Below are 17,189 nucleotides of genomic sequence, written 5' to 3'. Positions count from 1 at the left end.
TAAAAATCCCAAATTCTTTACACATGTTTTAGCTTGGGAGGCAAGGTGGCTTAAATTAAAATTGCGGATAGCAGTACCATCAGTGGGACCAAACACGATAATCTTATTTTCATTTAAATTTAAAAAGTTTGAGGACATCCATAATTTTATGTCCTTTAGGCAGGCCAATAAAGGTTCGAGACATATTTTTCCTTTGTGTCTCAGAGGCAAATATATATGGGTATCGTCAGCATAACAATGGAAGGATACACCATGTTTCCTTAAAATAGATCCGATTGGAAGCATGTATAAGGAAAAAATAACAGGGGCAAGAATGGAACCTTGGGGAACCCCTCACGGAAGATGTGCTACAGAGGGCGTGAAGTTACCTAGGCTGATTGAAAACCTTCTATCTGTCAGATAAGAATGAAACCATTTGAGAACAGTTCCCTTCATACCCACACAGTGCTCGAGACGAGAAATAAGGATGTTATGGTCGATCATATCAAATGCTGCACTGAGATATAAAAGATCAAGGATTGCATTATCACCAGTCAACAGTTAATAAAATATCATTTAAAACTTTTAACAAAGCGGACTCTGTACTATGAAATGCTCTGAAACCCAACTGAAATGTCTCAAATATAAAATTTACATTCAAGAAAGATTGTAACTGTAATAGAACTGCTTTTTCCAAAACCTTTGAGATGAAGGGCTAATTCAAAACAAGTCTATAATTTGTTAAGTCAACAGGATCAAGGTTCGGTCTTTTAAGAGATGGTATCACTATAGCGTGCTTAAAGTGATCAGGTAGGGTACCCATGTTAAGACATTTATTTATTATGGAAAGAAGACTGTGCCCCACAGTGTCGAAGAGCTGCTTGATAAGACATGAAGGGATAGTATCATGAAAAAAAGACATAGGCTTAAGTTGAGCAATAATTTCCTGAAGAGTGGAAAGAGAGATGGACTCAAACTAACTCCAGCCAGCAGTACAAACAGGAGGTTCAGATGGATCACAGGCAGCTGGCAGGATCTGTGATCTCTGACAAGCAATGTTATCAACAAAAAATCTGAGAAAATTCTCACAGATTGTAGCAGATGACTCTTGGTGAGCTTTACAGGATGGATTCATTATAGAGTTTATTGTAGAAAAAAGAATTCTCGGTTGACAGTTCATTGTAATAATGTCAGAATAATATTTAATCTTTGCAGCCTTTACTGCTTTCTGAAAGTTAGAAAGAGAGTCCCTTAGAGCTTCATAGTACACCTGTAGTTTGTAATGCATACGACTGGTTAAATTCATATCTTCAAAAGCGATATGATAAGTTTGGGTGAGAAACAGATCAATATTTAAGTCAATTTTCAATCTCCACGTTCACTTTCACATTCTTCTTTTGTTTTTGCATATTCACATTCTTTGTGCAAATCACTACCTTCTGGGCAGAGAGAAGAATTTATAGTAAAAAAAAGACTTAAATATTGATCTGTTTCTCACCCTCACCTATCATATCGCTTCTGAAGATATTGATTTAATCAACTGAGTTGTGTGGATTACTTTAGTTGCCTTTATGTGATTTTGGAGCTTAAAAATGTTGGTACCCATTCACTTGCATTGTGAAGACGTACAGAGCTGAAGCTTAGTTTGTGTAAAGCAGAAAAAAGAAAGTCATACATATCTGGGATGGAATGAGGGTGAGTAAATGATGAGAGAATTTTCATTTTTGGGTGAAATATCCCTTTAACATACATATTTAAAATAATTTAAAAATCAGCATCCTTTCTGTGAGACAGTTTATAATATTCCAACAAGACTTCAAACGAGTCCATTAACAAATTATATATATGTATATATAAATATATATATATATATATATATATATATATATATATGTATATATAAATATATATATATATATATATAGTTGAAGTCAGAAGTTTATATAGACCTTAGCCAAATACATTTAAACTCAGTTTTTCACAATTCCTGACATTTAATCGTAGAAAACATTCCCTGTCTTAGGTCAGTTAGGATCACTAATTTTTTTTTTAAAGAGCACCTATTATGGTTTTTAAACGTGCCTAATTTTGTTTTAAAGGTCTCATACAATAGATTTACATGCATCCAAGGCCAAAAAACACTTTAATTTGCTCATAATTTAAATTGCAGCATTACCTTTTTTTCCCAGTGTCAAAAATGACTCGTTCAAAGATCCGTTCTAAAGGATTCATTCTAAACTCCTCCTTTCCGAGAGCCAACTCTGCTCTGATTGTTCAAATGTCCCAGTCTGTTGTGATTCATAGCGCACGTGAAGCGTTTTTACTTTGAAGTTGCATCTGCATGCTAGTGTGGATCCAGCATGATCAGCAATCTCCTGACAGTTTAAACGGGCTGAATAACCTGCATGGATTGTCACGAACTGACTAGGGTTGCGCGGTATACAGGTACTGATGAAATATCGCGATACCAAAAAAATTAAAACGGTACAATATCATCATGTTGTTAATTTCAGTACCATATTAAAGTATACTGCCATTAGCAAAATGTAATGTAATGTGAGAATTTTGAGATGAAATTTGAGATTTGAAAATGCGATAATTGCCTTAAAAATATCGTGATATCCGATTACATCGTCAACACCCCTGCTGAGGGTCGGTGAATTTTTTGACTTTATTGATTTTGCTTCAAAAATTTAAAGAGCACCTATTATGGTTTTTAAACATGCCCAATCTTGTTTTAAAGGTCTCATACAATAGATTTACATGCATCCAAGGCCAAAAAACACTTTAATTTGCTCATAATTTAAATTGCAGCATTACCTTTTTTTCCCAGTGTCAAAAATGACTCGTTCAAAGATCCGTTCTGAAGGATTCATTCTAAACTTCTCCTTTCAGAGAGCCAACTCTGCTCTGATTGGTCAAATGTCCAAGTCTGTTGTGATTGCTCTACCGCTTGGTGTAGTGTTTGAGGGCGGGTCAAAGCTGTTCGCGAGCAGCCAATGAAGACCAGAGGCAGGTTTTTTGTTACCAAATTACGTAGGTTAGAACAGGAAGTACATCTGGAATTACTAACGACTCGTTTCAGGTGTTCAGAATCGGTTCTTTCTTTTGGAAGACAATAACTCCATTTGTCGTTCACTTTGATTTTTGAAACTTTGCAGACTTTTTTACATTCACTAAAAACTATGTAACACACTACATGAAAGGTAATATTTGAAAAACCATAATAGGTGCTCTTTAAGAATGTGACATGTCAGAATATAGTAAAGATAATTATTTATTTCAGTTTTATTTCTTTCATCACATTTCCAGTGGGTCAGAAGTTTATATACCCTTTGTTAGTATTTGGTAGCATTGGCTTTAAATTGTTTATCTTGGGTCAAACGTTTTGGGTAGCCTTCCACAAGCTTCTCACAATAAGCTGCTGGAATTTTGGCCCATTCCTCTAGACAGAACTGGTGTAACTGAGTCAGGTTTGTAGGCCTCCTTGCTCGCACACATTTTTTCAGTTCTGCCCACATATTTTCTATCGGATTGAGCTCAGGGCTTCGTGATGGCCACTCCATATATATATATATATATATATATATATATATATATATATATATATATATATATATATTCACATAAGAATGCATTAAGTGCATTTTTATTACAATATCAATTAAAAGCACCTTTTGTAGTAATGGAACAACAAAATAAGTAATACAAGAATGAAACTTCATACAAGATTCAAGAGACCAAATTCAAGAGATATCAAAAGTAGCTTACCACTGTCAAACATCTCCAAGAGGTTGATGATGGTGTCAAAGGCTGCCAATCTCACAGTACTGCTTTCATCTTGGGCCAGCTGAACCAGTTCTGGGAGCATTTCAACCTTAGTTAGGTCCACTCTGGGTCAGAGCAATTACAGACAAACAAATCTAACATATCCATACTAATACTGTACATTCTGATAAAGCAACACATAAATGTTCACCACCTAGATAAAAGCCTGAAGTGGCACTGTTCTAAATCTTACTTTTTTCCTATCAAAACAGCCCTTACACAGCAGCTTTGTGACTTGCACTGACCTTATTCTGTAACCTCTTTCTTATTAAGCTTCATGTAATAAAGGAAGTGCTTCCAGTTTCCAATTGAAGCATCAATCTGTCACATTGTGGAGGACTTGCATCGCCAAGTTGAAACAGCCCCACTAATTAAATTAATGAGATGAAGAAAGCTACTTTCTGCACTGGTTACAGTCTCACTGGTTACAGTCTCCATGAGGGAAATCTGTTTCTACCAGTGTTACATATATAATATGACTATAGCTGCACAAAATACAGTAACTGAGAGTATAATGGAGATTTGTTTTTTTCAGGGAGGGATAGGAACTTTGTAAAAATGGCAGATAACAACACTAAGTTCTTAAAAGTGATATGACAGGCCCAACATCGCAGCATTGTCTTAATCAATGGCATGAGTTTGGGGCGGCGCTACCTTTTTGTCTGACCAATTGCAAGTGGGGGGAGTATACGGGAAAACTATTCTGCTAGTAGCGCAGAAATTACACGCATCACCTCAAATAAAATGGAAGAAAATGAAGACTTCCTCTAACTTTGGTAAAACCACAACACTATATCTGAACTGCTGGCATCTCTTCAATGTAACAGATGTACAGCCTACAATTCACTATGTTTCGTAGATAGTACTCTATCTAATTCTCCTACCATAACAGGGTAAAAACTCTTCAATTCATGAGTCAGCCATTTAGACTTTTTTACCATAAATAGCATTAGACATTTAGAACCTGAAAAGTTATTTTTAATGTCTCTCCGGTTTATATCTTTTTACCCAATTCCCCTGGCGATGTTCTCCAGCTGGCGACACATGCAGGAGCGCACCTCATACTCTACGTCCTGGCACAACGACCTGACCAAAGGCAGAAGATCCTTCTTCACTCTGCAGAGAGAAGCCATTTTTGCTTGCAAGTTGCTGTTAATAATTAACTTGTTGCCTAATAACTAGATAGTTGTGTCAGCAAAATATTTGTGCTGAAGGTATATCGGTAAGAAATATACTAAAAATGGCTTGCGGTATAAATGTTACATATCTTATATAGTCACTGGATTCTTTTTTCAAAGAATACATTTATTACACAGCGCTCTGGAATACCTGATTCTGTTTGGTCTTTCATATTCCACACATGATATATTTCTTCTAACATTAATGTATATTTATTTATTTGGCAAGTGGCTATGTAATAAGCATGCTAATGTACAGTAAGCCAGGCATTATCACAACAAAAACCCAGAGAGGGTGATCAGGACCCCCTTATGAGGCTGCTTACATATTTCAGAAGCCGAGGCAACTTTATGGAAGGCAAAGAGAAAAAAATTTAGCAGCAAACTCACATTGATGACTCGAACTTGCCAGTTACCTTCCCAAGGATGCGACAGCTGGCCAAACGTGCTGGGACAGACTGAGTGAGCTGAGCTTTCGATACCATAGGACTCAGAATCTGCATAAACAATCACCACAGCAAACTGATGTTGCATTCACACTAACAACTGATTCCTATGACATACCTGTTTAAACAGAATAGACATGAGAAGTACTGCAGTTTTCATTACCTCTTGCCTGATAGTTTCCTTTGGTAAAGAATCAATTGCTGACAGCAATGTCTCCAACCAAGCATTGCTGACCACTGTCCAAAAAAAAAAATGTTAGAAGAACATTTGTAGCTACAGATGATTGTGTCATTGACATGCAGATATGTGTACATTTCACTCTGGCACAAGATAAACTGCCTTCAAATCACAAGGTTGCAAATAATTAGGACTCTCATGCATTCAAGAATTGATTTTCAGAGAGTGAAGGAATTTCTACACCCAGACTGAATGTAACTGAGTGTATAGGACTTTTTTAAAAGGGGTAGTTATGACTTTCTTTCTTCTGCAGAACACAAACAAAGATTTTCAGAAGAATATCTGAGCTCTGTAGGTTCATACAATGCAAGTGAATGGCGATTAGCCTTTGAAGCTCCAAAAAGGAGATAAAGTCATCATAAACATAATCCATCAGAATCCAGTAGTTTAATCAATTTCTTCTGGAGGAGCTATATTTTGGTCTGTTCTCACCCAAAACCAACTGGATCACTTCAGGAGACATTGATTAAACCACTGGAATTGTATGGATGACTTTTATGCTGACTTTATCTCCTTTTTGGAGCTTCAAAGGCCTGATCACCATTCACTTGCATTGTATGGACCTACAGAGCTGAGATATTCTTCTAAAAATCTTTGTTTGTGTTCAGCAGAAGAAAGCGTCATGGTTACTTGTGTAACCTCCATTCCCTGATGGAGGGAACGAGATGTTGTGTCGATGTAGTGACTCTAGGGGTCACTCTTGGGAGCCCGAGACACCTCTGGTCTTTGATAAAAGGCCAATGAAAATTGGCGAGTGGTATTTGCATGCCACTCCCCCGGACATATGGGTATAAAAGGAGCTGGTATGCAACCACTCAATAAGGATTTATGCTGAGGAGCCGATGTAAGGTCCGGCCATTTCAGCGGGTAGTTCAGCGTTGTGGCAGGAGAGACACAACGTCTCGTTCCCTCCATCAGGGAACGGAGGTTACACAAGTAACCATGACGTTCCCTATCTGTCACTCACTCGACGTTGTGTCGATGTAGTGACACTAGGGGTCCCTATACGAAACGCCACAATTGGCTGAACCGTGTTACGTTAACTGGCGGTGTGTGGTGGGTAGACTACTGTGTGCCTCATAGCCAGCATACCAAGTCGACATGTAACCTCCCCCAACATAGTTATGAGTGTCAAATGGCCCTTTGGGGTCAAGTTGACTACCCAAGAGATAGAGACAGGCTTAAACCAGTCATGGCCTCTTTTCCCCTTCTCTTTTTTCCACTCCCTAAAAAAGAAGGGGGATTATCCGACTGGGCCGCCAGGTCTAGTTGGGGGGTGTCCCTCCCAAGGGGAAGACACCGCGGAGACCACACCTTGCCCAAAGAGAGGGGGGATCATCACATGGTCTTTCCAACCATGTGGAGAGTCTTCAAGGTAGATCCTACCCAACGGGAGAGGAGTTACTACGAACATGGAGACTGGGGCAGAGGGGCTCTGCCCAAGGAAGACGCAGTTTGCCAACAGGGAAACGAATTAGTGGAAGATATACATCGCATGGGGTTAGCCTTACAGTAAACCACCACATGCGGAGCACCTACCCCAGAACAGGACTCTTAGTTAGCACGTGTACTGGGCCGGCAGCAAGTCTCTCTGAAAACTCGACTGCTACAGGGCTCGGAGGAAGTCAACCAGGGAACAAAGCTTGTGAACACTACTGGGAATTAATGGCGCACATCTTCAGCTCAAAAGGAGGTGGAAGGCACTATGTGCAAGCGATACACATGGCCGGCTATCCCGGTCTTATCTGTTTGTATTGCGTGCCACTACCTGGGACGAAACCGGTTCTCACCCGGAGGTTGTAGAACCTTGCAAAGGTGTTGGGTGTTGTCCAGCCTGCTGCTCTGCAAATGTCTGTTAGAGAGGCACCCCTGGCCAGGGCCCAGGAATCCGCTACACCCCTGGTAGAATGAGCTCGTATCCCTACCTGGGGCAGCATGTCCTGGGCGTGATATGCCATAGTTATGGCATCAATGAGCCAGTGGGCGATCCTCTGCTTGGGGACTGCGCTTCCTTTCCGCTGTGCACCAAAGCAGACAAAGAGCTGCTCAGAGGTCCTAAAGCTCTGCGTGCGATCCAAATAGATGCGTAAAGCACGCACCAGACACAGCAACGACAGGGCTGGGTCTACCTTCTCCTGGGGCAGCGCTTGCAGGTTCACCACCTGTCCCTAAAAGGGGTGGTGGGAACCTTGGGCACACAGCCCGATCGGGGTCTCAGGATCACGTAAGAGTAACCCGGACCGAACTCCAGGCACGTTTTGCTGACAGAGAACGCTTGCAGGTCTCCTACCTCTTGATGGAAGTCAGGAGGGCAGTCTTCAAGGAGAGTGCCTTAAGCTCGGCTTACTGCAAAGGCTCAAAGGGGGCTCTCTGTAGACCCTGAAGAACTACAGAGAGGTCCCATGAGGGAACGAGGCGCGGTCTGGAGGGATTCAGCCTCCTGGCGCCTCTTAGCGAACCTGATGATCAGGTCGTGCTTCCCTAAGGACTTACCGTCGACTGCGTCGTGGTGTGCTGCTATGGCGGCAACGTACACCTTCAAGGTGGAAGGGGACAGCCTCCCTTCCAACCTCTCCTGCAGGAAGGAAAGCACTGATCCGACTGCGCATCTCTGGGGGTCTTCCCGTCGGGAAGAACACCACTTAGCGAACAGACGCCACTTAAAGGCATACAGGCGCCTCGTAGAGGGGGCCCTAGCCTGAGTGATCGTGTCTACCACCACAGGGGAAACACATATTTGCGCAGGCCAGGGGGCCAGCTGTGTGCCGGCGCGTCTATGCCGAGGGGAGCCTCAGTGAGGACGTACCAGAGCGGGCAGTGGGAGGATTCTTGGGAGGCGAACAGGTCCACCTGTGCCCGTCCGAATTGACTCCAAATCAGCTGGACCACCTCAGGGTGGAGTCTCCACTCTCCCCTGAGGGTAACCTGCCGTGACGGCGTGTCCGCTGTAGTGTTGAGGTTGCCCGGGATGTGAGTGGCTCGCAGCGACTTGAAGTGCTGCTGACTCCAGAGGAGGAGACGGTGGGCGAGTTGTGACATACAACGAGAGCGCAGACCGCCTTGGCGGTTGACATATGCTACCGTTGCCGTGTTGTCTGTCCAAACTAACACGTGCTTACCCTGGATCAATGGCCGAAACCGCCGCAGGGCGAGCAGAATTGCCAACAACTCGAGGCAGTTGATGTGCCAATGCAGTCGCGGGCCTGTCCACAGGCCGTTGCAAACAGTGCCCCAGCCCATTTTGGAGGCGTCTGTCGTGACCACGACGCGCCTGGAGACCAGTTCTAGAGGAACACCTGCCCGTAGAAATGAGAGGTCGGTCCAAGGGCTGAAAAAACGGTGACAGACCGTGGTGCCATGCCCATCTCGGGACTCGAGTCTGGAGCCAGTGCTGAAGCGGTCTCATATGCATCAACTCGAGAGGGGTGGTTACCGCCGAGGATGCCATATGCCCCAGAGCCTCTGAAAAAGTTTCAGCGGAACCGCTATTTTCTGTTTGAACGCCTTCAAACAGACCAGCACCGACTGGGCACGCTCGTTCGTAAGGTGCGCCGTCAAAGAGACTGAGTCCAGCTCCAAACCGAGAAAAGAGATGCTCTGAAGCTGGAGGAGCTTGCTCTTTTCCCAGTTGACCTGAAGCCCTAGTCGGCTGAGGTGTGAGAGCACCAAGTCCCTGTGTGCGCACAACATGTCTCAAGAGTGAGCTAGGATTAGCCAGTCACCGAAATAGTTGAGAATGCGAATGCCCACCTCCCTTAACGGGGCAAGGGCAGCCTCTGCGACCTTCGTGAAGACGCGAGGAGATAGGGACAGGCCGAAAGAGAGGACTTTATACTGATACACCTGACCCCCGAATGCAAATAGCAGGAAGGGTCTGTGTCGAGGAAGGATCGAGACGTGGAAGTAAGCATCCTTCAGGTCTACCGCCGCGAACCAATCTTGATGTTGGACGCTCACCAGAATGCGTTTTTGCGTCAGCATCTTGAACGGGAGTCTGTGTAAGGCCCGGTTCAGTACTCGCAGGTCAAGATTGGCCGCAACCCACCGCCTTTTTTCGGTACGAGTAAGTAGGGGCTGTAAAACCCCTTCTTCATCTCGGCTGGAGGGATAGGTTCTATCGCGCCCTTCCGTAGGAGGGTAGCAATCTCCGCGCGCAAAGTAGCAGCGTTTTCGTTCTTGACGTGAATACCACTGAACCTGGGTGGGCACCTGGCGAACTGAATCGCGTGGCCAAGTCGGACGGTCCGGATCAGCCATCGCGAAGGATTGGAAAGCGCAAGCCACGCGTCCAAGTTCCGCGCAAGGGGGACCAAGGGGACAACGTCGTCGGACATACCGGCAGGTGGGGCCTCGCGGCGGGGCGGAGCTCGAGGTGCCACACCACGTCATGGCTGTGCTGAGTCTAGGGACATCGAAGCACTTACCTGGCTCCTTGTGACCACCCCCGGAACAGCCTGGGACGGGGGAGGAAGAGGCCTGTCCTCGTAACCCGCGGAGACTGCCACATTGGGGGCGGCTGTGTGCCACAGCTGGGCGCTCAGGGGCAGAAAGACCACCGCTGGAGCGCCAATCCTGCAAGAAAAAACCTGTGGACGGTAGTCGTGATGACGACTGTGCACACCGGGTATGTGACCCAGGGAGGAAGGAAACTACTCTTTTGCTGAACTGTTGGGTACCGCAGCCACTTGGACATGTGGCGAAATCAAACAAAAAGGCAACAAAAGATTTTCCATCTGGCCCTCCACCAGGGGATGGAGTGGTCTTCTTACCAGCTCCAGGTGAGTGGGTTCCTTCGTCCTTGGGTCGCCTGTCTGAGACGGGTGGCATCTGCTTCCTGTGGTGGGCTCCACACCGGGGCCGGGTTGAAGGGGCGGGCTGCGGCGGAGCCGGTGCAGTCACCGCAGGGGGATGCTCTTGGCGACGAGCAGACGGGGTGTGGGATCTTGAGCCGCACCGGGGCAGGATGCGCCGGATTGCCTCCGTCTGCTGCTTCACTGCCGAGAACTGCTGGGCAAAGTCCTCGACGGTGTCGCCGAATAGGCCAGCCTGGGAAATGGGGGCAGCAAGAAACCGTGTCTTGTCGGCCTCACCCATCTCAACCAGGTTGAGCCAAAGGTGGCGCTCAGTTGAGCGCAGTTCCTGCATCAAATCTGGGGTGGAACTACCCTCATGCAGGTTTATCAACGCCTTGGCTGGTGGACCTGCAGGAGAGCCATGGCGTGCAGGGCAGAGGCGGCTTGTCCAGCAGCACTGTAGGCTTTAGCCGTCAGGGACGACATGAGCCTACAGGGCTTGGATGGGAGCTTAGGGCGTCCACGCCAGGTGGCGGCGCTCTGCGGGCATAGGTGCACCGCGAGCGCCTTATCCACCGGGGGAATCACCATATAGCCCCTGGCCGCCCCACCATCGAGGGTAGTGAGAGCGGGGGAACTGCAGAATCAGGGCCGGGTATTAAAGGTGCCTCCCACAATTTCGTCAGCTCCTCGTGCACTTCCAGGAAGATTGGCACTAGAGCGGGGCGTGGCTGCTTTGAGCGGCGCCGCGAGCCCAGGAACCAATCATCAAGCCGCGAGGGTTCAGGGGAGAGCGGAGCGTTCCACTCTAACCCGACGCTCGCGGCCGCCCGGGAAAGCATACCGCGGGGGGATACCCGGCGGAGGCGATCCCATTGGGGCCCCCAAATCGCCCCCAGTGCTAGCCGCACTGGTCTCATACCCGTAGGTAGAAGGACCGAGGCGGGGAGCCACTGGGGTGGCTTGCTTTCTTACGAAAGCAAGCCGCGACCGCAACGTTGCCATGGTCATGTTCTCGCAATGAGAACACGAACCATCCACAAATGCTGCCTCCATGTGGGTCGCGCCCAGACACGAAAGACAGCGATCATGACCATCCGAAGTTGAGAGATATCAACCGCAACAGGAATAACACACAATCGGAAAGGCATCTTTAAAAAGACGCGTCTTTAAAAAGACGTTCCGTGTGTGCCGCTCTTTTAGAGAAATATTCTCTTTTAGAGGAAAAAGCTCTTTCAGAAAATATACTCTCTTTGTTTTCTGCCGAAGCACCCAGGGGCGTTCTCTGCAGTGCACCTGTGCACCAAGCTGCTGAAATGTGCCGTCAGATCCAGCAGAGGTGAATGAACAGTAGAATTCAGCTCAATGAGCATGACCGTTCGGCTCCGAAGAGAAAATCTGAATGAGTGGTTGCATACCAGCTCCTTTTATACCCGTATGTCCGTGGGAGTGGCATGCAAATACCACTCGCCAATTTTCATTGGCCTTTTATCAAAGACCAGAGGTGTCTCGGGCTCCCAAGAGTGACCCCTAGTGTCACTACATCGACACAATGTCGAGTGAGTGACAGATAGGGAATCATACACATCTTGGATGGCATGAAGGTGAGGAAATGATGAGAGAATTTAAATTTTTGGGTGATCTATCCCTTTAATATGACTTACTAAGTACTGCTTCACAAAGTCCAGAATTAAAAGGATAGTTCACTCAAAAATAAAAATTCTGTAATAATTTCTGTTAGGTTGTCCCAAAACCTGTGCATTTTTCTTTCTTAGAACACAAAAGGAGATATTAGGCAGACTGAATGAAAGTCAGTGGTGACTGAGGCAATCATTCTGTCTGACATCTTATTTTGTGTTCCACAGAAGAAAGAAAGTCATATAGGTTTGGAACAACATGAAGGTGAGTCCATGATGACAAAGTTTTTATTTTTAGGCGAACTATCCCTTTAAGCCCAATTTTAGTATATACACTTTGCTATAGGAGCTTGTTATAGTTTTTCAAACAGTGACAACCTGTGTCCCTGTGGTCGAGATTTAGAAGAACTATCTGCAAGATTGAGTGGGTGTGTGTCTGGATGAGAACAATGTCATCTTGGAGGATGGTCAGGAAAGACCCTGCTGCGGCAAGCTGCATATCCGCTCCGGCTACATGGAGAACCTCCTGTTGGGGGTAGAAGAGGGAGCTCTGTATTATAAGTCATAAACAGCATGCATCTAATAATCATAAACAGATCTCAGCACCAAAACACAAAAAATGAAGCATTGTTTGGCTTACCCTGACTTTTGGCACCACCCTGCGGAACGTCTCTGCTGGGTTCTGACGCACCAGGTTTGGCAGGTTGATAATCACACTGGCTCGTTGGACATCCTGTCCAGAACTGAAGATGAGACAGACCAACACAGAAATATGGCTGATAGTTTCTATGAATTCTGGAATTCTGTTCAAATGCTGATATAAATAACATCAAATGATGACATATTGTAAAACTACCAGCTTTGTCAGAAACCAAAAACAAAAAGATTAACTAAAATCTTGACAGCTGCAAAGAGTCAGAACATTCTGACCAAAAATTTGAATGACATGGCATATGTCCATACCCTTGTCTAGGTCCATGTCTTTTTTTAGTTCCTAAACAGTTCTTAAAAGTCTTTGTTGACCTCTTTTCCATTGTCAATGTCTTCACTTAAATGACATGGTTTCAGCAGACTCATGGGGAAAAGAGAGAACATCTAATTTCAAGCAAAGTGAATCCCTTCTTCTGAAACTGTGCCTAAACCCACAACTCACCCACTGCCACTAACCACCTTGGCAAGTCTTGTCACACCCTCACCTTGAGCACATCCAGTAGGACTAAGCACTTTTCTCTCCATGGAATCAAATTTTACTACATGTGAGAATACCAGAAACCCTCACAATCTTTTTCAACAATGCTTGGATTAATACAAAATAAATCTTGGCTTGTCTTTGCACTAGGTTTTATCTGTATTAGGTTTATTTTTTCCATTTAGTTGTATTAGTATTAGTTAGCACTTGATTGTATTTGTACAGGAAGCACTACTTTCCTTGAATATATTGTTCTAAATTGTATGTCTAACATCTGTTGATCACAACGGACTTCTATGTGAAGCTAAAGCATTTTTTTAAAGTCCATCTGGATAAGAGCATCTGTTAAATGCCTTAAATGTAAATGTAATGCTTTAAGAGCCACCAAACTACTGCTTTGACATCACACTGAATGAAAAACTGGTAATTTTGCCTTTTAGGCACATTATCTTGTCTCAAGGTTTTCCTTGTCACCTCAAGCTCTATATGAATGGCTATCTACATTCATGTACAATAACCGGCCATTATGGAGGCCTTGTTTGAATTTCTGTAATTGACAGAAGCTCTTTAAAATAACTTTTTTTTACTTACAAAAAGTTTTAGACCTAAAGAAATTAATAGAACTTTTAGCAAAAATGTTTTTTAAATGATATACACTCACATGGGATGAATACACCAGCCATAAAAGGGCCTAGAAAAAGCTATTTTATTCTATTTAGGGTGTTTTGAAATTCAATCAAATAAATAAACAATAGTGCATGCATTTGCACCAACAGTTGTCAGTATAAAGTCCAAGACTACTGTTGAGTTGGTTTTAGAAGCCGAAAAAGAGTCAGAAAAACAAACATAATTTCTTTTTGAAACTTTAAAACTTTCTAAACAATTCTGGCATATAATCTTGGATGAAATGTGTAATTGTTTGAGGCATACAAATGAAAATATAAAGGAAACCCCTCTGTGTATTAATTATTTATACAGTACAACCAATGCTGTCTAAGGGAGATTTTATTTTCATCATGCTGTAACTGTTTTTCCATTCAAGCATTTGAACCACTTGAAGATTAGTGCAGGTGAACCTCACAGATTTCCTCCTCTCCCTAGAACAGTCTTATGTCTATCAGCCACTCATGTGCTGTTGTTCTAAATAATTAACTATAAACAGGTATTCATTACTTTTTCAGGGTTAGGTTGTCCTCCAGTGTCTTTTGTTGGCAGAGGGTTATTTAATAACCAAGAAGCAGCCTCACCTGCTGCCAAGTTTGTCTAAGAAGAAAGTAATGTAGTCATGCTTTCTGCACTTCTGGAATAGGGTCAATAAAGTGCAGCACCTTAGCAATGCCTGTGTTTATCCACTAAATTACAGCAGTGCCATGCAGACAGCAGAGCAGCTGACAACTATAGAGAGAAGAAAGACATAATAAGCTAAAGACCAGGTGCTGAAGGGTTTGGTAACACAATCCCACTCCTACGAGCCTTGAGTCTCTGTTTGCTCCGGCCAGGTCCTAGCTGGAAAGTGGTCAGAAAGTAAAAAGAGCTATGCACGCATTTGTAATTAGATTTCCCTGGTGAGTGAAGGCTTCACAATGGGTTCAGCCCAGAGGATCATTTTATTGCTCATAGGTTGCTTTTTCATTGCTCAGGAGAGTTCTGAGTTCTAAGATGTTTCATGTAAGTATCAACTTTGTCTCATATGTTTTTCTTAAAATTCCTTAAGAGAAATAAAAATTAGAGCTGTCAAAATTAACCCGTTAAAGCGTGTGATTAAATAAAAAAAATGTAAAGCATACATTTTTCTTAATCACAAATTTACCGTTAATACAGCGTAAACCAGAATAAACATTGGTTGGAAGGGGGGAACCTTTGCGATGTGTCCGCCCGGAGACATTACACTGACGCACACACCACAAACACACACAGCAGTGATTCGGTTTTAGTGATAAAGTGATGGGGAAAGGAGCTCTTAACACCATTTGTTGTACATAACATACCTAGATGGAACTTGTGACATAAATCAAGTATTTTTCAGTAAGTAACATGCATTTTAATAAACACAGAAGCATGGCGAGTCTTAAATATCACTAAAACGCAGAACAAGACGCTTTTGTCTGCAAGCGTTTTTCATGTGGAGATCAAAGCGGCGCTTGATGCTGATGCCCTGAAGTGAATCATGAATGTGGCTTCATGATTGCTGAAACGATGTGAAACAATGTTACTTGAATTAGTGCTATTTTAGTGCATTTATATCTTTATACTGTGGAAGGTTTTGTTTGGAAAATGTCATTAAAGCATTATATTGTAACATATTGTTTTGTTTTCTTTCCTAAGAAGGAAATAAATGCATTTTGACAGGAAAAGGAGTACAGAAGTCAAATTTCAGCACTTTCAAAAGCTGTGATTAATCGCGATTAACAGAAAATTATGTGATTAATTGCGATTAAAAGTTTTAATCGACTGACAGCACTAATAAAAATAGAAACAAATGAGACATTAGTTGACAAACAGTAAAAATACAAAGTATAAGAATGAATGTGGACAGCATGGCCCAGAAATTTGGTTTTTGGTAGAATTTGATAAGAAATGTCTGAATTAATACTGAAATCTCCAGACTTTGTTATTTGACCAATCTGAACACAGTTTGTGACTATATGTTCTTTTCCACCATCGAGCTGAGCGATTACCATGGCTGAAACATGCTATTCGGCACCAATCGGAGCTCGCTTGCATGGTTATGTTTTCTTTTTCCATTGTGGTGCTGCGAAAATGGACTGACTGGTCAAGTTACGAATTGTGAGACGCCACGTCACAACGTTCCACCAGTTCTCAGTCTTGAGTATGGTTAGCAAACCTTGCTGAGAAATCCGGGCTGGGAATAATTTAAAAAGTTGTACCATACCAAACAGTGCTCAAGTGGAAATGCTACTGGAACCGTTACTCATCGTACTCAGAATTGCACAGCCCCAATAGTGGAAAAGTGGCTATACTGATGTGAGATTACTTGGGTCTACTTCTCAGGAGAAAAATCTGAGAATTTTATTTTTTATTCCTTTTATTCGTTGATCTGCTCTCCATTTAATCTCATTGCTATCTAGGATAAACAACTGAGTTATAAAGGAGATCAGATTTATGAGTTTCCATGCAAGGGAAGTAACACTACAAGACAAATAATGTTTAGAAATTTCTATGTTGTCTTTAGTTTTGTTCAGAAATGATGAATAAAAAAATATATATATTGTGAAATGAAGAAGAAATCTACAACTGTTCATGTCAAACCCATCTATCTGAGTTTTCTCATCTTTCTGAGCTCTGCTGTGCTCAGTTAAGTATGTCTTGAGTTTAAAAACAAAGTTGGGAGAGTGAGAAAGGCAACATACAGTGGCAAAAAAGTGATGCACTGTTTGTTTGCTCCCCCTCCAGAGGAAGTGAGTTGGCAGTTGATTGTTGAGCCAGCAGGACTGTAATGAAACCTAAACAGTTATTAGTTTTCATTTGGCAGCCTCTCTAATACTTCCATCCCCAACTGGGCCACTGATGCTGGGAAGGAAGTGAAGAGCCCAGACTGTTACAGGCTGTCTGTGAACTATCCAAGGCGACACATGTTTTTAAATTGTGCTCATGCTTCACTCCAGGATGTGCTTGAAGATAAAATTGTTTAAAGACTGATGATTCCACTTAACATTGTGTAAGACCAACAAGGGCAATGTCTTTATTGAGGTCTGCAACCCGACCTGGGCCCGATGGGACCCGAGAACCTAACGGGTTTCGGGCCGGGTTCGGGTCAGTTTTTAAAGTAGGACTTCGGGTTTGGGTTTGTTATAAATGAAAAAATAAACAGGCCTACTGAACTTGTTTCGCACATGCGCTCTCACTCACTTGTGAACAGACGACTTAGGAGCTGTTCACA

The 17,189-nt window shown here is 43.5% G+C and overlaps 1 protein-coding gene across 1 annotated transcript in view; it reads right to left on the bottom strand.

Moving 5' to 3' along the window:
• ppp4r4 (protein phosphatase 4, regulatory subunit 4) overlaps window positions 1-17,189 on the bottom strand; it is a 65,257-nt gene that overhangs the window by 35,111 nt on the left and 12,957 nt on the right. The window contains exons 3-8 of the mRNA XM_051644744.1: window positions 12,740-12,842; window positions 12,478-12,625; window positions 5,595-5,668; window positions 5,376-5,482; window positions 4,816-4,923; window positions 3,751-3,872 (exon numbers count right to left, since the gene is read on the bottom strand). Of these exons, the coding sequence (XP_051500704.1) occupies window positions 3,751-3,872; window positions 4,816-4,923; window positions 5,376-5,482; window positions 5,595-5,668; window positions 12,478-12,625; window positions 12,740-12,842 (662 nt within the window). The remainder of the gene's footprint in view (window positions 1-3,750; window positions 3,873-4,815; window positions 4,924-5,375; window positions 5,483-5,594; window positions 5,669-12,477; window positions 12,626-12,739; window positions 12,843-17,189) is intronic.

Source organism: Myxocyprinus asiaticus, chromosome 19 (genome assembly GCF_019703515.2).
Source record: "Myxocyprinus asiaticus isolate MX2 ecotype Aquarium Trade chromosome 19, UBuf_Myxa_2, whole genome shotgun sequence".
NCBI lineage: Eukaryota > Metazoa > Chordata > Actinopteri > Cypriniformes > Catostomidae > Myxocyprinus > Myxocyprinus asiaticus.
The sequence above is the reverse complement of the archived record's forward strand: the minus strand, read 5'-3'. Positions and strand labels throughout refer to the sequence as shown.